Genomic DNA, 27,935 nt, shown 5'->3' on the forward strand with positions numbered 1-27,935 from the left:
AAAGGATTTCACTCTATTTGAAATACTTGAACTTCTGATGTAGTACAATCTATGTGGTTTGCACCTAGAAAATATTTAGTCATTTGCAAGGTGATCTGATGAGCAGTGAATAAGGACTCTTGAGGACAAACTGTTATGGAACAGAAGCTCAGAGGCTCTGAGCCAAAGGGCCAGATGGCTAAGAAGGGAGGGCTAGCAAAATACAGTGTATACCTCAAAACATAAGTACAGAAAAAAGTGACCCATTTCTTCTTAAAACTGGCAAAATGAAGGCAGACTAAATAGTGACTGGTGATTAGTAAAATTTTGAAAAGGCTCATTAATATCTCTAGGGGATTTTTATTTTGCCAATTTCAACTGGGAAAAAATGTATTGCCTTGCCTAATTTTTAAGGGAAAAACACTACATTGGGTATTTGGGGGAAATACATCACTAATAATATACTGGGTTCCAACAAGCCCTCTGTTTTCTGTACTTCATCTGCAGTGCCAGAGCTCCAGATCGTCAGTGCCAGACCATCAATCCTTAATGGAGTGGGGAACCTTGTGTGATCAAACTCTAGATGTAATGGTAATGAGGAGATCCTGACACTTACAGAGAGCCAGACAAACAGAAAAATAATGCTTTTTTATAATGATTGCTCTTGAAGGCAATCCACATTATGTCTATCCTGAGACAAGAGTTCAGGTCTAACTTAAGTTTGATTGTGGTCAGAACTATCCGAGCAATAGATCTGTCTCAACTTGGGAGGATTTAAAGCTGTGCTTCACAGTTTACACATCTGGTTAAACATTAACTGAGAAGTCAGATAGACAGAGGTGGGTTTTTCTTTGCCCTTGGTTTGTGTGTTTACTTGGGATATGGGGCCTGGTGAGCTGTTTAAAAGTAGATTTATAACTTTTTGTTCACATTTTAGAAGAAAAATATGATGGTGCAAGTTCAGCTCATCCCAATGCTAACAGGATGACCTACAGGCTACTGCTTAATCCTTTGCTTGTTGGTCACTAATAGTGAGGGCAACTGCATCCATGGATGTGCCCAGTCTGTGATCTCAGTTCTGCATTAAGATTTTTTTCCTGCTATTCTTCAGTAAGCAGTTCCATGATAAGTTATATGCCTCTCACACAAAAAGAGGGAATGGGATAAGCAGCATAGGAGGTGTGGAACCAGGGTCAACCTCAGAGCAGAATTTATGACTCTTCTTTCTCTCCTTTTATAACTGATTTACACTCTGAGAGATCTTAATATTTTTTAGGTAAGATGGTTATTTTTACTTTATTTACTTTATTTTAAAGGGAGTTTGGGGCTATACTTGGAAATGCTCAGGAAGTTCTCTAGTTCTGTGCTCAGAACTACTACTCCTGAAGTGCTATTAAGACTACCTGTGGTGTCCGGGATTGAACCAAGTTGGCTGCATTTAAGACAAGGTCCTTAATCACTGTCCTATCTCTTCAGCCCTGATGGTCATTTTAATACTGATCATTATTGAAGGGACAGAAGTCGGAACATTGTATGACTGAAACTCAACTATCAACAACCTTTTCACTCTGAATCTCATGGTGATAATTTAAAAAAATTATAATAATGTTCATTCTTCAGATCCATTTCACTGGATAGACATCTTTTTTTCTTTCATTTTCTTTTACTTTCTGTAAAGCAGTCTGGCCTTCTAGCCCAGTGAATCTCTAGCACTGGTTCTGACTAAGCTTCTAATCCAGTTACAACCAGCAGTTCTGACTTTACCCAGGAAGTCAAAAATAGAAATTCTCTGTCTCAACCTAGATTTGTTGAGTCAGTCACACAGAGATAGGGCCAAAAATCTGGGTTTTATAAGCCCTCAAAGTGATCCTGAGTTTTGTTTAAGTGTGAGAACCATTGGTTTTGTCAGCTCTGCTTCTATTATCTATTACCTTCCCTCGGATAGAAGGATTTAAGTGGTTTGTCTTAGAAAACACATTGTTTTTGAAACTCTGTGCCAGATTTTTCCTTCAAAACAGAGGCTAAGCCTTACCCCACTGCTCTCTCCTATCCTCTAGTATACTTCATTATTAATATTAATTCATATTAATTATCTACATTAATTTCTTCTATAAAATATTTTGCCTCTCTTCATTGCTACATTTGGCTTTCTCAGACCCTCTCAGGCTACAGAGGCCCAATATAATTTCTAGTTAGGAATATGGTCAGTATTTTATTTGTCTTATTTTCCTGTAGCCTGCCATGCTATTCTTTTATGGTTGCATTATTAATTCACAAATGACTACTTATACTCATGGGCATTTCATATTCAGTTATGAAGTCTGGCTCTTTTTTGAAATTTTCCTTATCTTGTGATTGTGCACAAGTCCTTGCATGGTTTGTTCTTGCTTTTAATGGTCCTTGAATTAATACAAAGACCACATTTATTATCATTATGTCAGATTATTCTAAGTTTAATTTCTATTTTCCAGCACACTGGTCTCTTCAGTCAGTGGATTGAACATTTCTTAATTCAGGTCTGAGGTGACTAGTTGCTTTGTAAAAGCCAGTCCACCCCACCTGCTTTCCTTATCCCATATGTTTGCCTCAGTCTACTTACCATTGTCTTCAGTCTAACAGTAACAGTAATCAATCATATTTGACTGTGTTCTTAAACAAATCACGGTCTCACTTGACATTTGGTCTAGTATACTGTATCTCCTTGTCTTCTTGGATAGAATAGAAAATTTTTCTTTAGTGGAGATATCTTTGTCTTTTTTCACATTTACTTGCCCATCAAGTGTCATATCTCCATCCATAATGGAATAAAATTAAATAGATATGACCCAATCTGACAGAGCCATAATGGTTGCCATCTAGTACAATACTTAAGTTTATCATAAGCATCAGAAAGCTACAGTCTGACAATTATTTTTGTAATCAAAGTTTTATTATAATACGGCAATAATTCCTGTACATATTGTCTAAGACTAATTCTAGGCCTCAATGGAAATTTTGCCACTTGAGCCAAGACACTGTATGATTCTTAACACTTAAAGAATTAATGATATAGTCTTTAAATTGTCAAACTTTAGTCTTGCATCAAAAACAACATTTAAAGGTAAGTTAACACATGTACTACACTTCAAATAGTGTATGGCACTTATATGTCAGATGCATTGGTCATCCAATATGTATATGTGCATGTATACTTAATATTTATTTAGTATCTGATATCCATGTGTTAGCCAAAAGAGAAATTCTGGAATTGTTATATAGGATAATTCTGATCCAGAGCCATTTTAATAAGCAGGCTTACCTTCATATTTAACTTATGAAACTGATGAAAAGGGACAATGAATTTATGCAAGAAGGGATTTTTAATATTTTATGACCACCTTTTCCTCCAAGAAATAGCAGTCTTTTAGAACAGGTGGCACAAATTTTCATGAACAGAAAATTAAAGAAGTTATGGAATATATTCATTTGGGAGCAACATATCAACATATAAACTAAATTTACTTCCCTTAAATTAAAGAAAAAAGCCGGTGTTATTACTCTCCTATTTATTGAATTGTGATTAATGATTTCCATGCTGAAACGTTTTGGGGGAAATTATTTTGCCTTCAACTTACTATCAAATACATCTCCCTAAAAGTTGAATTAATGGATGAGTAGGGGATAAATAAATACGTTTAACGCAAGTACAGTTAATGTTCTAGAACCTATATTGTAGGTATATGGGTGCTTGCTATAAAAGAATTTTAACCTTTCTGTATATAAATTTTCATAATAAAATGTCATGGAAAAAAAGCAAGGGTTGTTTATAGAAGAAAAGCAATGACAGGTTGTGCTCTGGACCAAGGAATAAAAATTATGCGTTGAAAGTACAGCCCTGAATGGCAGGAGGGTTTCTCAGTATCACAGCTGTCAGCTCAAGAACTTTCAATGTAAGGTATTTGTCAGCAAAAGAATAGTTGAAAGCAAAGACAACCACGAGTAGACACTTTCATATTTATTTATTACCATGTTGGGAATCATTTTGGAAATAAAAGTACCTATTTCAAAAGTGCTAAATTAGGACATTTTTTAAAATTATAAAGAAAAGAACCATGGGCCCAGAGAGATAGCACAGCGGCGTTTGCCTTGCAAGCAGCCGATCCAGGACCAAAGAAAGGTGGTTGGTTCGAATCCTGGTGTCCCATATGGTCCCCTGTGCCTGCCAGGAGCTATTTCTGAGCAGACAGCCAGAAGTAACCCCTTAGCATCACCGGGTGTGGCCCAAAAAACAAAAACAAACAAAAAAAAAAGAGAAAAGAAAAGAAAAGAAAAGAAAAGAAAAGAAAAGAAAAGAAAAGAACCATACCGCCTAGTATTGTCATTATATTAAAAAGTGAGTACTGGTCTTTGAAACTGAAACCATTTCCAAATGGTACTTGCAGTTCTCTGTCTACTGCCAAGTTTGGGTAGAAATGTCAGCAAATTGATTGACCACTCTGAGCTAACTATAAGAAGGAGGGGGAAGGGGGAAAGTGCACATCCCACCTTCCAAAAAAAGGTGGTAAAAAATTTATTCTATTTTTTAGAATAAACGTAAAAATATTCTGAAGGTCTTTTCAGGCCCATGAAAGTCTGACCAGATACATTCTCAGTGGGAGATCTCTCCAGATGGAATGCTGGTTCTTGAGGGGACCTACAAAAAAGTCTTTTTAATGTACAAAGCATAGTTAAATATGTAGAACATAAGCAAGTGTGCGCTTGGTTGAAAAGAAGTGATGGAGAGACAGAAAACTTGCCTATAAATGCTCCATGGGAGAAAATAATGCAAAAAGATTCAGAATTTTTCATAGGCAATTCTAATCTATCCATCTCTGAGGTTCAGTTTCCCTTTATTTTTCTTTAGTTAGATTTATATTCTGCATCAGTTCAACACTTAGAGTTGAATACTTACATTTGAACACATACACTGAAGATTTAGATTTGAATGGTTTCAAATATTTGCTAAATGGTTACACAGAATATTACATTTGTATATCTTCACACTTCTAGGAAAAAGAAAAAAATTTAATTTCTAGGCAAAAGAATGGGCATTTTATTTTTCCAAAGTACATATTGTGCCACTTAACCCAAATACCATTAAGCTCTGAAGGAATAAATTTACTAACAAGAATGAGGAATTAAATGAGTGTACTCACCCAATCTTTTATTCCCCTAGAAATTTCACAGTAGCAATAGTTTTCCCTTGATTTGATTTGATTCCATTGGGTACTTCAAGCTCTTTGAGCCCAAGTGGTATGTGGAGAATTTAAAGAGAGTTTCAAGGAGAATAACGAAGATGAATTAGGACCTATTAGAAAAGTTTAAAATAATAAGCACTATTTAATGTGAGGAAAAGCAAGCAATCAGGAATGTAGGAACGCTTTTTAACAATGGGAATCCTGTTCTGTACAAAAAAATGCCTAGTTCTTATAAGCACCAAATGCCAAAGAAGCAAAGTGCATTTTTAAAAAGAGATATGAGATTACAGAGGTATTAGATTGTATGTTAATATGAAACATTTTTATGATTAAATTCTGCATTCTGTGTCTTTATTACACAAATCCAAAGGTCAAACTCATGACCTCGCATGCAGTTCAGGTGCTTAACCACTGATCAATATCCCCCGATCCTTTATTAGTTTATTAGTTTTTTTAAATAAGTGTTTGGAGGAATTATCAATAGGATGGACAGATGGATTTATTCTCTTTCATTCTTCCATGGAGTATTATGACTAGTCAATCTGGCCAATATGGACGACAATTTGACTTAGTGGGAGGAAAGATGTTTTAGACTTGTCTTTTCTGTAGTTTTAACATGACCTTTTGTTCTTCTTGGTACTTCTTTTCTGAGTGGATCCACCCTCCATTGGTTGATGTCACAGTTTCTGCACTGAGTGATGCCTGTATGCCTTCAGGATACTTCAGAGTTAGCTCACTTCTTGGTAACTTGCAGAGGGGAGTTTTACCTGGAGCAGTAGCTTCAGGGTGCCAGAGGATAAGTATGAAGCCCTAAGTCAAGAGAATACAAAGTCAAATCTCGAGCATTTTATGTATTTAGGTGTATAATAAAAAGACCCTAAAAGGAGTGTTACATAATATTGAACCTCAGTGCCAGTGATGATGGAGGATTCAGTCAAATGATCACCTGTCAGCATGATCTGAGCCAGCTGCTGAGCTGAGAATCAGTCATGGCTGGGCTCTTAGTTCCTGGAAAACTAATGAGAGAAGTCCTAGAAAGGAGTCTTGAGTTTCTAGACAGTAGTTTATTCTAGTAGTATTTTAGAACTGCAGCCCACATGGTGTTCCTCTGTCCTGGGTGTACGTCTTCAGGATATCTCCAGATATGTATCTAAGATATCTCCAGGAGCTTGGTCAGACTTATATTTGCTCCAGATCTGGAAATTTGGGTTTAATGGGAATATCATTTAGAATTCTGTGGTGAGCTACAAAAATCTATTTTAAATTCAGAATGAAAAAAATAAGATAGAAGACAGAGACTTGTTAGAAGACCATGGATAGAAAAGGGAAATTGAAGCAAAAGCCCATACTAAACTTCTTGAGAAAGAAAATTGAGTGAAGAAGTCACACCAGGATTTCTTAGAAATCTAGAAAACAGGATCAATGCTAAGTAGTAGAGTGTGGTGGTTTAGAGTCTGATATCCAAGGTAATACAGGCTTCTGTCTATGTTGCCTCTCTCTACCCAATTTATCCTACAGAAATGGCTAATAAAGCTTACCTATAAGGATTGTGTTGGTTAATATGGGTAAAGAAAGTGCTCTGGAAAGTGCTTGGTACATAAAAAGATTTAATAACTATTAGTGATTATTATTGTTTTTTAATTCTTTCATAATTATACATACCATCACTCTAAGTAGTTTCTCTTAACTATTACCTCTTCAACTAGCAAATTTCAGATACTGAACATCTGAGTAGCTTGCATTGATTTACAGTTCACCCGTTATGCTATGCAAAATTTCAATTAACCAGATCAAGTAACTGCCAGTTTTCTGTAATCTCTACTGGAGTCTTGGATATTCCAAAAACTAGCAGAGGAACAAGGTTTGTCCTATGTCTTGGACACAGGAAATGTCAAAGTATGAAGCACCAGGACAGTTAATATTTCCATGAGACTCTTTTGAAATCTCAGTGCATAAAGAGAAAAGATATAGAGTCATCGACAGTCTTACAATTAATTGATTATATTCATTAAAACTGAGCTCTATACAGGATATGCTATTTGATGCAAGGAAAATGCAAATGAGAGGACAGAAGTCCTTTCTTCAAGAAGCTCACACTAAAGGTCATAAATATTAATGATCATTTCAATCTTAATATTATGGCTCTAACTCAGACTTTTACATAGCTCATAAGGAAGATAGAAAACAATGTCCAAGCTGATTAGAGAGAGGCAAGATTTTCTTGAGGTGGCAGCTTCCACATCTTCTTTTGGGGATCAGTGAGATTTTTCAAGCAAACCAGAGGTTTAAAGGCATAAATGAGCAAGAAAGGAAGTAATGAATTTCTAGGCAGGAAAAACATGTATTGATAAAATAATGGCACAAATGGATGTTCCTAAAACTACAATGACTTCTGGTGAGATTGTGTGTATGTGAAAAGTCATATTCTGGTCACAAAAGAGCTCTGCTATTTATATTACATATGCCATTCAATAAATATTAAATGCCTACTATGTGCTGCCTGTTTTAGACTCTTTATACAGATAACTAAGCATAACACAAGTTAACTGGCTCTTGTGTAGTTTTCATCTGAATAGAGATTGGCAAAACCAAAAGTGAAATTTAGAGGCCAGAGCAATAGCACAGTAGTAGTTGCACACCCTAACTTAAGATGAACCTTGGTTTGATCCCCAGTGTCCCATATTGTCCCCGAGCCAGGAGCGATTTCTGAGCACATAGCCAGGAGTAATCCCTGAGCATCACAGGGTGTAGCCCAAAAATCGAAAAAAGAAAAATTTAAATACAAGTAAAATGTATGGCATCTCAGATGATGATAATTGTAATAGAAAAGTGTTACCCAGGGATTTGACCACATGACCAATCAGAGATTGGTTTGGATCTCATTTCCCCATGCCTATGTGATAGACCAGTGCTAGAAAACCCAGGCCTCCCTCTCCTCTACTGTGGAATGGGACTGTCAATGTCTATAGAACCTACCTGTTCAGAAAACAAATGTCTGAACCCTGAGAACACCTCCCAAATTTTGGCTAACACTCTGCTCCTTCTGGGCCTTGATCTTTGTGGGGTTCTAGGCCAGCATTAGGTCTGAATCTGGAGAAATCAAGACCTGCATGTATGTGATATAGGTGCTAATTTGTTTTTTACCATTATTGTTCTTCTATTACTTTTTTAATCTAAATATAAGTAATTTGCCTTCTTCTTTGGGAAACCCTTTCCTTCAGATAGTTGCTTTTATAACACCTACAAATTTAGGACATCATTGTGGTAAATGACAGTCCTTCAGACATATTTTACCTCACTAGGTAACCTCAGTGACTCTAGGGAAAAAATGGTGAAAGTTTTTTTCCATCTGAGTGTTCAAGGCAATTTTCAAATGATCTCCAGTGCACTGAGAGATTTTAACAGTAAATCATGTGCATGGCTGTTTACTTACAAGTAATAACATAAACTTTTTTCCTCTAAAATATATTAGAGTTTGCTTAAACTATTCCCAGAAGAGGAAAAAATACCCTTATTAGTTCCATTGGTATTTTCAGTCTGTTCAATTGTATATTTTACCTGAGCTACTTCCCAGAGTAATTAGAAACCCTTTTGTAAAAGTTATCTCCATAAAAGATAAGTACTAACAAAACAAAACATTTCTTCTTACCTTCCTTTAATTTGGCCCCTTTAGGTTTTTTAATGTTATTTGCTTAAAGTATCTGCTAAATATCTAAATACTGGGTTTAAAAAATTCTTTAAACTAATCTTGAAATACTCTCAAGAGCCAAAGCTCTTGCATCGGTTCATTATAGCATTATTGAAATTTTGGGAGGGATAATTCTGTATTGGGGTAGGGGTCGGTAGTGGAAAAGGTGTGACTATCCTGTGTGTTGTAGGATGTTTAGCAACTTCCCTGAACTCTATTTATCAGATGCCAATAGCTTTCTCCAGTCTAGTTACAATAATCAAAACTGTCTCCAGACATTGCCAAATTACCGCAGGAGGAAACAATGGTTTAAGAAGTCACTTTTATACTTACCTGGCAGGGGAGATACCATGATTATGAAGGTGGTTTTCCCAGCGTGAGGCTTATCCATTGCACTCGGGATGTGCTGACCCCAGTGATTTCCCCAAATGTGGGAAACTCGAATGCATAATTTGTGGTAGTGGGGGACTGCGTTCGCACTCTCCCCTGGAAAAAAAAAAAAAGAAGTCACTTTATATTCATTTCCTCCAAGAAAAAATATGGCCAAAACACACATGAAAAAAATACTCCATGTAATCAGGGAGATAATTCCAACCAGCTCCAATCATCAGAAAGAAGAAAATCAAACTACAATGAAATATCATTTTATGCCACAGAGAATTGGCACACATCACAAGGGACAAGAATAACCAGTGCTGGCATGGATGCAGGGAGAAAGTGACTCTCATTCATTGCTGATGAGAATGCTGACTAGTCCAACCTTTCTGGAAAACAATATAAATATTCCTCAAAAAACTAAAAATTAAGCTCTCATATGACCCCGAAATACCACTCTTAAGGATATCTCTAGATGCCCAAAATGTAGAAAAGACTTTTACATCCCTATGTTTATTGCAACACTGTTACAATAGCCAGAATCTGGAAACAACTCAAGTGCTCAAGCACAGATGAATGGCTAAAGAAACTGTGGTACGTCTGTGCAATGTAATATTACATAACTTTTGGGAAACATGAAGTCATGAAATTCACTTATACATGATTGCATATGGAGAGTATTATGTTAAGTGAAATGGAGTAATATGGAGAGAGATAGACATAGAATAATCTCACTCATTTGTGGGATATAAGATAGTATGATAATAATATCCAAATGGGGCCAGAGCGGTGGCATTACTAGCAAGGGTCTCAAACTCTCAGCCCATGGGCTGTTTTCGGCCCTCCGTACAACATTTTGTGGCCCTGCCCTAGAGGAATCTTTTTTTGTTTTGTTTTGTTTTAGTTGTTTGGGTCACACCCCCCCCAATGTTCAAGGCTTACTACTGACTTTGCACTCAAAGATCACCCCGACTTTGCCTCCTGCGGCCCACAGGTAAATTGAGTTTGAGTCCCCTGCAAGAATCTATCTGCCTTGCATGTGCTAGCATAGGAGGGACCAAGGTTCAATCCCCCAGGTGTGCCATATGGTCCCCCAAGCCAGGAGCGATTTCTGAGCGCATAGCCAAGAGTAACCCCTGAGCATCACCAGGTGTGGCCGAAAACCCCCCCAAAATGATAATAATATCCAGAGATAATAAAGGTGAAGACTAGGAAGACCATTCCATCACTTCATGGTAGATGTTGCAAGTCAGCCCCTGAAGAGGTTGACAGATGGAGGGATGGAGGATGAGGTCTTTCCCCTCCAGTGGGAGCACTCATCTGCCACCCTCTTCAGCCGACGGTTCTGAGATGAAGCAGCGGGTAAACAGCTCGCAGACAGTCCAGATTGTGAAAATATTAGCTTTATTCGGAGGACAAGACCGAAGCCACAAGCCTCAGCATCCGTTCCAGCCAAAAAGCCCCTCGCCTTCCACAGACCCTTGCTTTTACCCCCCAGAATCAGGTACCATCTAATGGTGAGATCAGATACCACCCAATGGTGGTAGCAGAATCAGATACCACCCTAGGGTGGGGGCAGAATGCCAGGTCACACCTTAGAGTAGGGCACAATCACCGATCAGGGTAGGGTCAGTAACATAATAATCCCATTGAAATGTTTACATACACAACAATAGGAAGTTTTCCACAATTAGCAGGAGAGTGTGAATGGGGTAGAGAAGGGATCATTATGATAACAATGGTTGGAAATGGTCACTTTGGACAATGATTAAGTGCTGAAAGGAGATAAAATGATAAGCATGATTCCCCCTCAAGTAACAATATTGTAAACTACAATGTTTAAAGGGTAGGGTGGGGGGAAAGGGAGTGAGAGAGAGAGAGAGAGAGAGAGAGAGAGAGAGAGAGAGAGAGAGAGAGAGAGAGAGAGAGAGAGAGAGAGAGAGAGAGAGAGAGAGAGAGAGAGAGAAGATGGGCCGGAGAGATAGCATGGAGGTAAGGCGTTTGCCTTTCATGCAGAAGGACCATGGTTCGAATCCCAGCATCCCATATAGTCCCCCGTGCCTGCCAGGGGGCGATTTCTGAGCATAGAGCCAGGAGTAACCCCTGAGCACTGCTGGGTGTGACCCAAAAACCAACCCCCCCCCGAAAGAGAGAGAGAGAAAGAAAGGAAGGAAAGAAAGAAAGAAAGAAAGAAAGAAAGAAAGAAAGAAAGAAAGAAAGAAAGAAAGAGAGAGAGAGAGAGAGAGAGAGAGAGAGAGAGAGAGAGAAAGAAAGAAAGAAAGAAAGAAAGAAAGAAAGAAAGAAAGAAAGAAAGAAAGAAAGAAAGAAAGAAAGAAAGAAAGAAAGAAAGAAAGAAAGAAAGAAAGAAAGAAAGACAGAAAGAAAGAAAGAAGAAAGAAAGAAAGAGAGAAAGAGAGAAAGAGAGAAAGAGAGAAAGAGAGAAAGAGAGAAAGAGAGAAAGAAAAGAAAAGAGAGAATTTTAGAGTCCTTGGTTTGTATGTTCTGGGCATGTTCCAAGCAACATCAGTCATCAGGCCAAGCTAAGTTGGCTGAGTATGGCTGGGGGTGGGCCCTAAAAAACAACAACAACAACAATCTGAATATTGCTTGGAAGCCTTTTCTCCAAAGATGTCATTTTACTTGTTCTAAAATTAAGCGTTTTTAATTGGAAAATTGGGAAAATTGGGGGGACAAGAAATAAATAAAGTACATAGGAACAGCTTTGGTCCTCAGAGTTAGTATGCCCTTATAAGTTAGCATTATTTCTATAAAGTTACTAAAAGCTATTATTCAGTAAACTCATAGAACTTAGCTTGTGTTAACCTTATAAAGAAGTTTATTACAGACACTTTGGTCATTGGATGTTATTTTTTTTTTATAATATATGATCAACAGGAAGGACAGGAAGGAATTCCCTTCTTCATGTCAATCAACCATGAGAAAAAATAAATTAGCCTTATATTCTAGATGAAAAGAAGCAGAAGATTTCACAGTTTGCTTTATTTTAATTCTACACTACATGCTGTGACAAGAAAAATGTGCATTTTAGTCCTTGCATTTTTTTCTCTTCCTTCAATAAAGATCTTTGATTTTTAGTTAGAAAAGAATGATCCCTATTTAATTTTCCTGGATAAAATTGCCCCAATATTGCCAATACAATTCTCCCATCAAAGGCCTTTTCTGCCTCATTTGATCTATATCTCAGATAATCCAGCAGTATAGGTTCTCTGTGTTAGAGGTTGCTAAATAGGTTTTTTAATTATTTCTATTAAGTTAAAACTTAACATATACCAGCTGCTGGGGGATTATAAAATCTTTGTGTTTTTTTCCAGTAATTGGAAACTGTTTACAGAAGGCTCAGAATATTCTTTAAATGCCTTTGTGTTGAATATAAAAGAACTTGTGTTTATCTAAGCAATGATAATCTGACTATAAAGTAAACTCATTTAAGGATTATGTCTCCTGTCTCTCACTATGCAGCTGTCATCCTACTGTTCTTTGAAGCAATGAAAAATGCTGAGAACTCTTCCTTAAAATCAGTAGAATAAATTTGCAGTGGGGTAGATGAAGAGATAGGACCAGGTAGATTGAAATACATGCAGTTCTAAATTACAAAGAAATAGAAGATCCAAAACATCATTACATCTAGGCAAGTGTATGCCAAGTTCTTATTTGCAATATTATCAATAGAATTAATTTCATTCCCAAGAAAAGGTACAGATACTTGAACTGGCAAATAAAAGTATTAAGGAGAGTTTGATTATTTAATATTTGAGAAATGTATAGACTTTCTATAATCAAGAAGAAATCTCCAGAAACCACTGGAAAAGCCAGGATGCACTGTAGTTAAATATGTATGTGCTGGGTTAGCCCATTGTCATTTCAAGGTAATAACTTAGTAGCTGTCTGTAAAAGAGCAGCACTAACTCCATAGAGGTGTTTGGTGGCTTTAATGAGATAAAACATGTGAAACCATAAAGACATTTACAGAGATCACGTGAGAGCTCCTATTGCCACCATGTTCCAAACCCTCTAGTTTTTACATGCATTATATCATCTCATCTCTGGAACAGTCCTACTGAAAGACATTTTATCATTTATCATCTTATCATTGCATTTTTGTTGAAAGTAGAGGCAGATGAGATTAAAGATGCTCAATAATCTTCAGAGTCACCTAGCAATTAGTGTGGCAGCTTCTGAACTTTAATGCATATATGAGACCCCTTTGTGAAAGCAGATTCTGCATTTAGAACACGCTTCAAGATAATACCATGCTATACCATACCTGACTCACACTGAGACCAGAATTGATAAGCTATCACTTCCTTTTCTTTGGAAACAACCACCTCTGAGGTCAGGAATTATGACTACTACCTGAACATCTCTGTGCTCTGGGCATATTGTATGCATTCATTCACATTTAGTTATGACAATTCAATTCAATAAGGTAATTTTTTTTTCAAATTATCATACTGCATTCTAAATCCGAAGGAATGAATGAAAAGAGAATTTCAGAACTTGCACACCACTTTGGCCTCAAAGCCAGACAGCCTGATTTCAGTCTTCCTTTTAGCTCTTTTATGATCTACCCCTATTTCAATAAAATAGAAGTCAGCAAGAGAAGATAAGAACATATAAAAAGAGGCCGGTGCAGTGGCGCAAGAGGTAGGGAGTTTGCCTTGCACGCACTAACCTAGGAAAGATCGCAGTTCTATCCCCTGGCATCCCATATGGTCCCCAGGCTAGGAGTTATTTCTGAGAGTATAGCCAGGAGTATCCCTTGAGTGTCACAAGGTGTGGCCCAAAAAGCAAAAAAACAAAAACAAAAAAACATACAAACAATTGCAGAAAGAAAAATTTCAGTTCTCTGAAGTATGGTAAGAATATAAGGTGATGTGTCCATCAGGCAAGGAATCATAGCACTTGTATTAATTCTGTGTTGCTAGGAATTTAGAGCATGGATGATATGGACAAGAATCAGCAGTCCTCATACTAAAGCTGCCTGTATCAGTCACAAGTGCTGTCATTTGATTTTACCTGAGATGTGACCATGATGTCATGAAATAGACTTTAACACAAGTGTTACATGAGTCTTGTCCCTTGCCATTTTGTCATCTATTAGGACTTTGTCTTTATTTTTGACAATGTCCCATGGCTCAGTGTTAGGAATGAAATGTCTGTTCTAAATGTCTTCTTATAAAGTAGAAATGCTAATCTAATTATGTTAAAATTATGCTTCATTTTGTCTCAAGTGTGTTTTGGGGTTGGATCACTCACATTTACTAAATTTGGCTCTGGATAACTTTTGACATAAAACCATCCATTCTCGATTTAAAATTCAAAACCAAATATATATGTCTGTGTATATGATTTTGAAGTGACAGTCAAATCATGAACATCATCTTGATTAAATAACACATCACAGTCTACTCCCGGGAAGTCCAATTTAGTTGATCTTCAGTTGATTTATAATCATCTTGAAGTTTCCACCTTTGATGACCAGGCCACTATTTGGTGTTCTGCCACAAATATACCTTTCTTTTTTGTTGTTGTTAGGAGTTCAGTGGTGTTTGTTTTATTTGTTTGTTTTTGTTGCACCTGGGTAACACAGGGGTAAGTCCTGGTTCTACATTTTAGAATTACTTCTGGTGGGCTTGAGGGCCATATGGAATTCCAGGGATTGAATCTGAGTTGGCCACATGCAAGGCAAATGCCCTCCCTACTCACAGTGCTACTGCTCTGGTCCAAAAATAAACCTTTCTGAACAAGTGAGGTATCTACATTTCTAGTACTGAAAGATCCAGTAATTATGCTTCAATGTCTGACTCAGGTTTTTTTTTTTTCTTTTTCAAAAAGAAGAGTGAGCCTCTTTCATTTCTTGAGTTATAACACTAAAGAAACATTAAAAAAAATAAATGCAACCTGCTTTTTGTGTTTCCTAAGAGCAGGCAATGAGATTTGATTTCTTTAGCGATAACTTCAACAACCAGGTTTACTGGGGGTCCTGCTCTGAAAGTTCTATCTTAAAGTAATCACAGGTTAGATTAGTGGTCTTTTTCTCACGGGGGTTGGGAATATGGACACCCCTTTGAGAATTCATGCACCTTATATTTGTTAACAATCTACTTCCGTATTTTAACAATCAATTTCCCATGAGAATGTAAGAATTGTGTCATCCTCCTTTTGATTGATCAACTGTCCTTAGTTTTCACATTCACCCAAAAAAATCATGTATTTGAAAACTGTGTAATCATTTATAGAATAAATTCTTTACTAAACTGCATTCCACAGGAAAGGCCAGGCCTGAGAAGGTACACCTGAATTTCTTGGTGGCTCCTAGGGTCTGAATCAGGATTCTGATGGCCTTGCTAGGTCACAGAATAGATAGAAGCTATTGGAATTTTGAGTCAGATCCCTTGTACCTGAGAACCAAAATGCCCAGCCAAACTGCTTTATTTCTGGTTATTTCTGGATCTGAGGCTCCAGCATAATCCACCTGGAAATAAGTGGATGTTCTATGGCTTTTCTGGGGTCATTTGTTACATTAAGCCCTTGGCTGGTTATAAGCTTAGTGAAGTGTGGAGACTGAGATTGTGTTCGGGCTTCTGTGAGCAAAAATACAGAAGTGGGAGAGTTATCCTTTTGTATTTTTAACAGCCATCAATCACTCTTTACATGAACAAGAACAGCTATATTTTCTTGAAGAACTACTGGGACATTGAAGGAAAAAGATGGAATCATATTGCTCTCAGAGCAGCCCCGTCTTTGCTCTGTGGAAACAGAGATCAGATGACTGACCACAGCCTCTGCCTTTACTCTCTTACTTCCTCTCTCCTCTCCCATTCTGTAGTGTAACGAGATTTAGAAGAGAGGCAATCGGGGCCGGAGAGATAGCACAAAAGTAGGGCATTTGCCTTAGACGCAGAAGAACGGTGGTTTGAATCCCGGCATCCCATATTCCCATATAGTCCCCTGAGCCTGCCAGGAGCAATTTCTGAGTGTAGAACCAGGAGTAACCCCTGAGCACTGCTAGATGTGACTTAAAAACAAAAAACAAAAAAAACAAAAAAAAAGAGAAGAGAGGCTATCAAAACATAGCTAACTTGGCATTTCAGATCAACAAAGAGGCATATTTTATGGTATGTTTCAAGTACTGTGTGGGGTAAACTATCCCTCACAATTCAGAGGTCTTTTTTTTTTTTTTTACTTTCTCATGCCTCAGTTTAATCAGACTATTCCCTAGACAGAATCTTCGTTGGTATCCCTGAAGGAACCTTAAATACATGACTTCTCTGTTTGAGCTTTATGGAAATTCCTCAAATATTCCCTCCTGCAGCCAGTGCATGGCACCCCTGAGGTTCAATACACTTTTTCCCTGCACCTCAGGATCATTACTTCCTGAGCAATGACAGGGTAGAGCACGGAGGCCTGAATTTAATAAGTATACTATTGATTTTTATGATTGATTGATGAGCTGAAAGCAATTTGTTGTCTTCTTAATAGTCAATTAAATCCAACATTCTTTAACTACTTACCTGCATGCTGAGTGTCACTAGAAGCCGCTATCTACCATCTAGAAAGATAGATAAATGACTTTCCTTTGGAGGGAAAGGTAGGTAATGGAGGGAAGGAGGTTGGAGCTATATTCAGGTTGGCACATAAGTGCTTTGATTCACCCAAAAGGATAAGAATTAAATTGTCCTATTATATAATAGGGAATCATTTATAAATGTGGGATATTGGCTCTCCAAGAACATCGATATCTTTCCCATTAGATATTGTTTCCATCCATCAGTTTTTCTAGTTCTAAATGTCTTCTCTGACATGTTGGTGTTGTGGCCACATACCAACAGACTTATCAAAATAAGAAAGAACTTTAAAAGGCAATAGAATAATATAAATGATAATACATTTGTTCAACTCACAATCAAAACTTACCAGAAAGGAGAATAATGATACCTATTGGATACAAGGTACTTTATGCTTTCATTAATATTATTTAGATCTTTTAAAAATGACACTGAGCAGGCTTCAAACCTTGAAGATTAAGAGTTATGAATGCCTGTTCGTGGTTCAGTGCTTTTCAAGTGTAAGATGCACAGAAGAGTGAGCACATATTTAGAAGTGTCTAGATGATTGGTATCATTCCAGCTGGGCTTGTCATTTGCAGGCTTCTGAATGTGTTCATCAGGTCTCTTTAGTTCCTCCAGTGTATCATTCCCTATACTCCATTCAGATCCCCTATATTTTTTTTATCTATTTATAGTTGACATAGTTGATTACAATACATTTGTTTCCAGGTAAGTGAAAGTTGTTATTGGATATTGAAAGTAAATAAAAAATAAAATGATGAGAGGAAAAAAAGACAGGAAGAAAGAAGAAAAAGTACAGTAACAAGTATATTTGTTAAAATTAGAAGCCAGAGTGGTAGCACAGCAGTAGGGCATTTGCCTTGCACGTGGCTGACCCCAGATGAATTCAAGTTTGATTCCCCTGCATCCCATATGGTCCCCCTGAGCTAGAAGCACAGATCCAGGAGTAACCCCTGAGCGTCACTGGGTGTGATCCACAAAACAAAACAAAAAATATTCTATCTACTATACAGTGACAGAAGGTTTAGTAAGCTCTCATTGTTAGCTGTCTATTCTGTTTATTGGGGTGTTCTTTTGGGAATAAAAGCATCAAACAAATGTATTTGTCCAAAAACTCAAAGCACTATTACTGATACTATAACTTTTAAAAGCATACACTCAGCTGTCAGGCTTCCAGGAAGAAGGAAGATAGGGGGATGTCTGCACTCACTTCAAAAAGCCCCGGTGATATTGGTCCCAAAAGCAAGCATACTTAAAGTGTGGTCAAATTGGTGTCCCCAAAGGGAATCATAGAGGCTCAATGATGAGGCAAATGGTGATTCTGGGAGATGGAGGCAGCAAGTGTAGCTTTGGTTGAGTGGGGTTTGACCCACCCTCTCCTTCCAAGATGGCCAGCTTTCTGCTGAACACGCTGGTGTAGCCATAATCTTTCATGACTCAGTTTACATCTTGTTCAAGAAAGAGTGAGTCTATGAAACTAGCCCGGTTGGAACACTGTGGCTGCATTTGTGGTCATTTGTGGGTGTGGTTACAACCCACAAAATTATTATTGAATTACCATGAATTACAAAGTTATTCATGATAAAATCTTATTCATATAATGTTGCAACACCAATTCTTTCACCAGTGTGCACTGCCCTCCACTAACATCCCAGATCTCCTCCCACAGAAAAATTATCCAGTACTATGGAATACCTCCTCCTTGCCTACCTCTGAGCCCTGCCAAGAAAACTAACCATTTGACTATAGAAATGACTTTAAATGAATGAGCTGCCAGTTTATTCACCACGTAGCAAATAATTGTTTTAGCATCCATGAAAGCTTATGACCTACTGTGCCTTTCCTTCATTTTCAGCATCCTTACTCTATTCTGTTTCTCAACGAGGGTAATACTAGGGCTGAGTAACTGTTCAGGGGCTGGGGCACAAATTGATTCACAGGACCTATAGAAATCTTGCATTCAACTGGGTTCTTCCTGTTTGTTTGCTTAAAGAAGATAAATTTAGGGTGGGAATTTTTTTCCCTAAAAAGGGGTAGTAGGTCAAATAAATATAGAGACCTTTGACCCAGGAGAACAAAAGCTGAACGTGAAAAATCATGTTGATTTCTCACTATCTCCAACACCACAAATATGAGAAAACCAAGTTTTTATGAAACTGGATTATCATAGAAGTGTGATTTTTAAAATAAGATGTGAATACCCCAAGGCTGAAACTGTGATTAAAATTTTTCTCCTGAAATGCTAGTGATTTAGTCAAGTCATAAATCTTTTCCTTTAGGTCTTATACATCTTGTGGCAAGTAAATTCTAGCCCATTAGCCCATTGTTGAAAAAAAAGCATTACACTGTTTATTTTAATGAGAATAAGTTTAACCTATTTTTTTCACCCAGGTGCACTGCTTATTATTTATTATAAATACATAATAAAACAATTATATAAGAATTGAAAAAATGACTATGTTTTATTTATGCTAAAATGTTCATTTTATTTTTCAGGATGAAGTTTTGTGATATCTGTATAAACTTTCTTAAAAATAAACAATACTTAGATTTAAAAAAAATATTATCTTTATTGGGTAACTACATTTAAGTGAGAAATAAGCCTAATTATTAGAGAAATGTGGAAATTCTAGATTATTTCTATGCAAGGTAGAAGAATGTGTTGATCTCATAGTTTTATGGGTATCTGATTTGTGGAAATAAAAACTAATAAAATTACTACCTGGACATTAACTCTGTTTATTTGAATAGTATTTTATCTATCTGATTTAAATTCAAATGCATTATTGATATTTTTTTCTTTTTAATTTAGGTTGAAAACAGACCAAAATATTATGGGAGAGAGTATGTATTATGCTGTTCTTTGTTTTAATAATGTAATCAGTAGTAATTTTATTTGTCACTTAAATATTAGCTATACAAAATTTCTTAATATGTATGGTCTCCACCAAATATCCAGTGTGCAAAAAGTTTAATAATAAGAATAAATGCAATCAGAGCCTTTTGTATTAAATTTTTTATATACTACTCAGCTGCTCTTTTAGTGTGGGAGGGAATGTATCTCCTACTATAGTTCTTTCCACAGAAACAGCCACTGAGTACTGACAAGGATTTAAAATGGAAACCAAGGCTCTGTTAGTATTTAATTTCCCCTTTTTATCTGGAAACTCCATAATCTTCCTTGCTGCCTCTGCAAAATATCACAGAAGTCTTCCTTTCATGTCCCTCAGTAAATCCAGTACTCAGTCAAGTTACTCCATCTCCCTGCTATTTCACAAACCAAAACCATGATTTGTCTTGACATGGCTCTATTAACCAAATTGCCTGCCTACCATATTTATTATTTGCTCCTATTTCCTTCTTGATTTCAGTTCTTGTTTTGAGAAACCTACTCCAAAGCAAATCTGCATAATTATTTAGAGTCTATGACTGAGGCAGAGAGAATTTACAGAAATTATGGAGAGGGTGCCAGACAGGCTAAACAACCCACACTTCAGAAACAGGACAGATGAGCAGGTCTCTCATTTCCACTTCACATAGAAGCACTGGGAGGCACATTCTACTTCAAGCCCACCTCCTCAGCTCTCTTAGCCAATCCAAAGCCTTGCTCTTCTATTCCCTTACCTTTCAAAGCTTCGTGTTCATGATTAATGTGCCTCCTGTGAATGCCCCAGCTCAAAAACCACATCCTAATTACCTTGCTGATTTTCTGATTCTTCCCTTCAGGCCTTGGGAATCAAGTTGTGTCACAGACATGCCTGCCTTGGTGGTGGGTCCCCTGATTCATCTATCCCAAAACCTTATGTCTAACCTGTTTGTAGTATGACATTTTTAATTTCAATATACTAATTTGAATGTGCTTATAAAGAGCAATTTCAAAAGACAGAAAGGAGAAATGTATTTATTTATTATTTTTTGAAAGGAACACTTTTGTACATTAATTCCAATATGGCTTTGTTGTGGAACATAAATGTTCCTTCATCCACTCATTGGCTTAGAGATGTCAAAACAAACTTTGAGAAATCAGAAAACTCCCTTTCCCCAAGTTTTCACTGCCGTAGACTTAGCACATCATTTGAAACGCAAATCCATAGCTTTTTTTTTTCTGTCCTCCTCAATGATTAAGATCTAGGTGTTATAGAAGGAAATGAGGACATAGGAACTGTGATGGGTGTTCTCTCCTCCAAAATGTTATCAACCTCATTTACTTGTCCTTTGTTTTCCTGGTGGGAAACAGTCTATTAGCATAATACTACTTGTTATTTTGCCGATGTTTATTTCCCTTTGGATCCTTCCAGGAAGTTGAAAGAGGGATTCTCTGTGAAAAATAAAAGTGTCTAACTTATTCCCCAAAGTTCTTTAAGGATGGGTAATCCTGGGAAGAAAACTAACCTCTTTTCCCAAAAGCCTGGGCTCTCACCCAAAAGTTCAGCCCCAATCTTCCTCTGAAATCCAGAATGATTGGCTCTTTAATAATGAGAATGATCAGCTGTCTGCTTAAAGACATCAGGGAAAGTGGGCCCTGAGTCACACCCACTCTCTTGCTCGGAGGGCCCCTCAACTCTCTATGCCCCTAGGCTTCTCCTCCAGAGCAAAGTGAATACTGCCCAAGCCTCTCTGCATGGGTATTATGTTAGAAATTGCAGGAATAAAATAATTGATCCTTAAAAAATAAAAAATAGGTTCATTTTCCAAGTATATTTCTAAGCATTTCTCCTGAAAATTTTAAAGGGAAGAAGGTTAATTCTAACTGGCTACTCTTTCCAGAGAATGAGCCTCTAAAATTAACATCACCCAGCACCTGAAATAAACAGGTTGATAATCAATAAGTGCTCATTTGCAATCGAGATAATACATAGTTCCCTATGTTTGCACACAGAGCTAAATTGGAAATTGCTCTGTTGTTATTCCCCATGTTTAAGAAGGAGCTATAAATGAGCTTTTTGTTTTGACTTTAATTTTCAACTTGAGAACAAAAACAATATAGCACAAAGCCAGGTAGAATGGCTCTTCTCCATTTTGTCTTGCTTCCTTGAGTGCTCACTATCTGTTGGGTACATGTTGAAAGGTGTTTGAAAGTTCACCTTTAAGATACACTCTATCATCCCTTCTTCATCCAAAAGGGGGTTTAAGGCTAACACACACACACACACACACACACACACACACACACACCGAACAACTTTCTTAGCAAATTCTTTAAGGTCTATTATTTGTAATCTATTCAGAAAAGATAATAGTCTCATCTCATCTCTTCTCAGGTTCCATGGGATCATCTCTCGGGAGCAGGCAGATGAGCTTCTGGGAGGTGTGGAGGGTGCCTACATCCTCAGAGAAAGCCAGCGCCAGCCAGGATGCTACACATTAGCTTTAAGGTAAATGGACTGCATCCAATGTTGTAATTTATTTATTAGTGATTTCATTTATTTCTTCCCAATTTTTTTATTGTAGTAAAATCTGTACAATGTAAAAGTCACAATTTCAATCACTGACGTACATAGCTCAGTAGTGCTAGTCTCAATATTGTGGAAACATCTCTACCTAGAACTTTCCATCATGCCCAAAGGAAACTCAGCGCCCTCCAACTCACCTCTACTTTTTTTTTTTATTTTTGTACTTCATTAGAAGTGTATCCATTTCTTGGTTCACAACAAAACTGGTACTAAGGCTCTTTCTGTGTACATACGGTAAAGTGAAGAAATATCTGGGGAAAAAAGTCAATGTTTCACTTAATTGCTTGTGTTGCAAACTTTGGGTGAGCTGAGGGAGATGAGTACCTTCTCAATTAGTCCATAGTAGCCTGTGTTAGAAGTCTTTACCCTGCATTGTGTTCCTGGAGAGAGAGGTGCTTACGCTTGGTATTATTGAAGACCAAGCCCAATGAACCCCCAGCAGTGATGGGGTGGTAGGGAAGCTGCTACCCAGCCAGCCAGAGCAGACTAGCTGACTACTCACTCACAAGCCTGTTGATGCAAAGCCCCGCTGTGGCATTGAAAGCCTGAAAGTCATTGCATTTCTGGTACTTTCTGAACCTCTATCAGATATCTTACGTTTGAACAGCTTGGCAAATCCTATAAGATCTGAACTGAGAGAGACTCAGTTCAGTTTCAGAATTGGATTATCTTTCAAAAACGCATTTGTGAACATTTTGGACTGGAGAAGAACATTTTTACAAAAGGAATGAGTCTTACCAAAGTCCACAATGGTGTGTTAATGCATCAGCTTGTAATCATAACTGTGGAAAGGTGCTTTCCAGGTTGCTACTGGGGTTAGCCAGACTATTTCACATGACATTATGAGGAGGGAGTACTTAAATGCTAGCAAGTTCTCTGGGTCTTCAAAGTTCACCCTTATCTTCCTGACACCCCAGCAGCAGGAGTCCTAGGGAGACTTCTGTGAGATGGGGAGGAAAGACCAAGACGGAGTAGCCCTTGGAAAGGAAAGGGATGTGCAACTAGGATCCTTGGTCAATCTTTTTTCACTTCCCTTCAGCATCTCTAACAGGGCAGAGGGCAAGAGGTGTTACTGGCAATGGTCAAAGATTTATTAATAATGGGGCTTCAGGGCCAATGGTAGTGGAACTGAGATAATTCTAAATCAGAACCTACCCTTTGATGCTTACAAAAGCCAAAGGCAATCATCGGTGACCCTTTGATTTCTAGGATCAAATACACCTTATGACTAGTTGGGGTTAAATTCTCTATCTATTGCTTTGAAGAGATGACTCTGAGCAGGTACCCCATTTCTTCAAGTCTGCATTTCTTAAGGCCATGTCACAAGTAACTGTACTTGTTTCAGAGTCTCTGTGGTAGGAAACAGGAGCGGGAACTCAAAATTAAGCATTTAGCCTAGTGCCTAGCATGTATGATATTAACTTCTATTCTTCTCTTTTCTTTCCTAATTCTGCTGCAATTTTTCATTCTCTCCTGGACAGGTTTGGAAACCAGACTTTAAATTACAGACTTTTCTACGATGGCAAACACTTTGTGGGCGAGAAGAGGTTTGAATCAATTCACGATCTGGTCACTGATGGCTTGATAACACTGTACATAGAAACAAAAGCTTCTGAATACATTTCTAAAATGACAACAAATCCCATTTATGAGCACATTGGATATGCCACCTTACTCAGAGAAAAAGTATCTCGAAGGCTGAGCAGGTCTAAAAATGAGTCAAGAAAAGCAAGTGTCACCAATGAAGAACATTCAGCAGTAGAAAAGGTAAGCCCTGGAACCAAGGATTCAGTCTCAAATTTAAATCTGTGCTGAATATTAGAGGGGTTAATCACACATTTGCGCTGCCAATATGTTGGAATAGACCCAATCAAATATCTCTAGAATTTTAATAAAAAGGGATGTTATAAATCTTCCAGTGTAGTCCCTTCATTCTACAGCAAAGGAAACCAAGGTTCAAAACCATTAAGTAGATAAGTAGATTACTTTCATTCCTATGAGAACCCAAGATTTCCACAAACAAATATTTGAAATTATATGGAAGTTTAAAGAAAAAAGTTGATTATGTTTTATGAAAGTTCTTATTTTTTTATATAAATCTTTATTTAAGCACCATGATTACAAGCATGTTTGTAGTTGAAAGTTCTTATTTTTTAAGACTAAAGTATTTTTCTTTTGTTGTTGGGCATTGGGAGGGAGTTACTATGCTATACGCAGGATCACTCTAAGCAGTTGCTCAGAGGATCATGAGGAATCAAACATGGACCTCCCCATGTACTCCAGCCCATTAAACCACCTTACCGCCCTTTATCTTACATTAAAAAATATTGGAGAGCATAAAAACCGGCTATCCTTTGCAAAAGCTGGCTCCCTGTGTGTGACACCAGGCGGGGAAAATCCGCGAAAGTACACCGGCCCAGTGGGGCTCAGCTGTGAAAGACTGTGAGTGTGACCTGTCTATGTCTGTCTACTGTCCTCTTGCGTGAAACTCTTGCGAGTGGGGCAAAAAGAGGCTCAGAGAAGCACGGCCGCTCCGCTTCGCTACGCGGCCGTGCACTCTTTCTAAGGAAAGAACTCCATTGCAACAAGAAGGAAAAATCACACTAAGAACGGCGCTATATCACAGAAGCAAACATTTCTCTCTGGACTGTCTTCTCTGTTACATGCTCGGGCCTAAGATTTGACCCAGTGTGAGGCTTCATCCACGGAGGACTCCCCTCCCTTAGAGGCAAGTCAGCCCATCCAGAAAGGGAGGAGCCAGAGGAGTGTGCTGCCTACATCATATAGACAATGAATACCACTACAACACGTAGAAAAACCCACAATACAAATGTGACAATGGGGAAACAGCGCAGGCCAGCATCAGACATAGAGAATGAAGATGACAATTCTGAGGACCAGATAATGACTGAACAACTAATCAACCTCTCAGATAAGGACTTTAGACTAGCAATATGGAAGGTGCTCAACAGACTCCAAGAAACCATGGATCGAGTTGAACAGAACACTAATAAGAACCAAGAAAATATGAAGGCAGAAATGACAAAACTCCAAACTGAAATAACATGTCAACTAACAGGCCTGAAAAACTCAGTAAACGAAGTGAATGACAAAATGGATAAGCTCTGGGACAGGGTATCAGAAGCTGAGAATAGACTTGGTGCTGTGGAAGATGAGATACATAACAATTCCATACAGCAGGAGAGATTGGACAAAAAACTTAAAGCAAATGAGCAGACAATGGAAAAATTAGTCAAAGAATGGGAACAGACGAAAATAGAAGTCTATGATAAGATCAACAGAAACAACTTAAGAATCATTGGAGTCCCAGAGACCCAGGAAGAAAATTTCCAGGAAGAATCAATGGTCAAGAACATCATTAAAGAGAAACTTCCAGAGCTAAAGAATATATGTGATCAAATCCTGCATGCCCGAAGAGTACCAACCAAAAGAGACCCCAGAAAAACCACCCCAAGACACATCCTAGTCACAATGACAAATCCCACAGATAGAGACAGAATTCTGAAAACAGCAAGATCAAAAGGGGAAATCATGTTCAAGCAAGCTTCCCTGAGATTTACAGCAGACCTGTCACCAGAAACGCTCAATGCCAGAAAGCAGTGGTGGGATATTGTGACAAGACTGAATGAAATGAATGCTTCACCCAGAATACTATACCCAGCAAAACTCACTTTCCGGTTTGATGGAAGAATACATGGTTTCACAGACAAAAAACAGCTCAGAAACTTCACAGACACAAAACCAGTCTTAAGAGAAAAACTGAAAGACCTAATCTAAGACAAGACTACCCAAAAGACACACCAAATTTTGAAATAAAGATGGCGTTAAATCCCAGGACAATTCTTTCTCTCAACGTCAATGGACTAAATGCACCAGTTAAGAGACACAGAGTGGCTAAATGGATCAAAAAACTCAATCCAACCTTCTGCTGCCTACAAGAAACGCACCTGAATAGTCAGAACAAACATAGACTCAAAATAAAAGGCTGGAGAAAAGTTATCCAAGCAAACAACACCCATAAAAAAGCTGGAGTGGCCATACTAATATCAGATAATGCAAACTTTATACTCAGGAAGGTTGTAAGGGACAAAGACGGACATTTTATATTAATCAAGGGGTACGTAGAGCAGGAAGAATTCACTCTCCTAAACATATATGCACCGAATGAGGGGCCAGCAAAATATTTAATACAACTGCTGACAAATCTGAAAAATAATATCAACAACAACACAATAATTGTGGGGGACCTAAACACGGCTTTGTCAACACTGGACAGGTCAACCAGACTGAAACCCAACAAGAATATACTAGACCTGAGGAGAGAAATGGAAGAAAGAGGCCTAGTGGATATATATAGGACACTCCATCCCCAGAAACCTGGATACACATTCTTCTCCAATGTACATGGGACATTCTCCAGGATAGACTACATGCTGGCACATAAAACATACCTCCATAAGATCAAGAGGATAGAAATTTTGCAGACTACCTTCGCTGACCACAAGGCTCTGAAATTATTTGTGAACTCCAAAGGGACTCAGAAGAAACACTTTAACACCTGGAAGTTAAACAGCCTCATGCTCAATAACCAGTGGGTCCGAGATGAAATCAAGGAGGAAATAAAAAGGTTCCTGGAAACAAATGACAATAAAGACACAAACTCTCAGAACTTATGGGACACAGCAAAAGCAGTACTGAGAGGAAAATTTATAGCTTTGCAAGCACACATCAGGAAGGAAGAAGGAGCTTACCTGAGTAGCTTAATGACACAGCTAATAGAACTAGAAAATGCTCAACAAAAGGACCCAAGAATAGGAAGACAGAAGGAAATAACAAAGCTGAGAGCAGAAATCAACGAAGTGGAAACTCAAAAAACAATCCGAAAGATCAACGAAAGCAGAAGTTGGTTCTTTGAAAAAATAAACAAGATTGATAGACCACTGGCAAACCTAACAAAGAAAGAGAGAGAGAGAAACTTGATAACTCGTATCAGGAATGAAAAAGGAGAGATCACTACTGATATGACAGAGATTCAAAGGGTAATCAGAAACTACTTTGAAAAACTCTACGCCACTAAAAATGAGAACCTGGAAGAAATGGATAAATTCTTGGACTCTTATAATCTTCCACGGTTGAAGGAAGAGGATGTAGCATATCTAAACACCCCCATCACCATTGATGAAATTAAAACAGTAATCAAATGTCTGCCGAAAAACAAAAGCCCAGGTCCAGATGGATTCACTAATGAATTCTATCAAACTTTCCAAGAGGAACTACTGCCAATCTTGGCAAGACTCTTTCATGAAATTGAACAAACAGAAACACTTCCAAATAGCTTTTATGAAGCCAACATCACCTTGATACCTAAACCAGACAGAGACGCTACCAAAAAAGAAAATTACAGACCAATATCACTGATGAATGCAGATGCAAAGATCCTCAACAAAATCCTGGCAAATAGGATTCAATGCCTCATTAAGAAGATCATCCACTACGATCAAGTAGGTTTCATCCCAGGAATGCAAGGCTGGTTTAACATCCGTAAATCTATCAACATAATACACAACATCAATAACAAGAAAAATAAAAACCACATGATCATATCAATAGA

General features: G+C 37.8%; 1 protein-coding gene and 1 non-coding gene across 2 annotated transcripts in view; both read left to right on the forward strand.

Annotated features, from left to right (window-relative positions):
* Nucleotides 1–27,935, forward strand: part of CHN2 (chimerin 2) — a 330,699-nt gene that overhangs the window by 199,246 nt on the left and 103,518 nt on the right. The window contains exons 4-6 of the mRNA XM_049781874.1: nucleotides 19,663–19,694; nucleotides 22,112–22,225; nucleotides 23,785–24,070. Coding sequence (XP_049637831.1) covers nucleotides 19,663–19,694; nucleotides 22,112–22,225; nucleotides 23,785–24,070 — 432 coding nt within the window. The remainder of the gene's footprint in view (nucleotides 1–19,662; nucleotides 19,695–22,111; nucleotides 22,226–23,784; nucleotides 24,071–27,935) is intronic.
* On the forward strand, nucleotides 9,209–9,372 carry LOC126021710 (U1 spliceosomal RNA). The gene has a single exon (XR_007500200.1). It is a non-coding gene; the product is annotated as a U1 spliceosomal RNA (small nuclear RNA).

The sequence above is a fragment of the Suncus etruscus genome, chromosome 10 (assembly GCF_024139225.1).
Source record: "Suncus etruscus isolate mSunEtr1 chromosome 10, mSunEtr1.pri.cur, whole genome shotgun sequence".
NCBI classification, from domain to species: Eukaryota; Metazoa; Chordata; class Mammalia; order Eulipotyphla; family Soricidae; genus Suncus; species Suncus etruscus.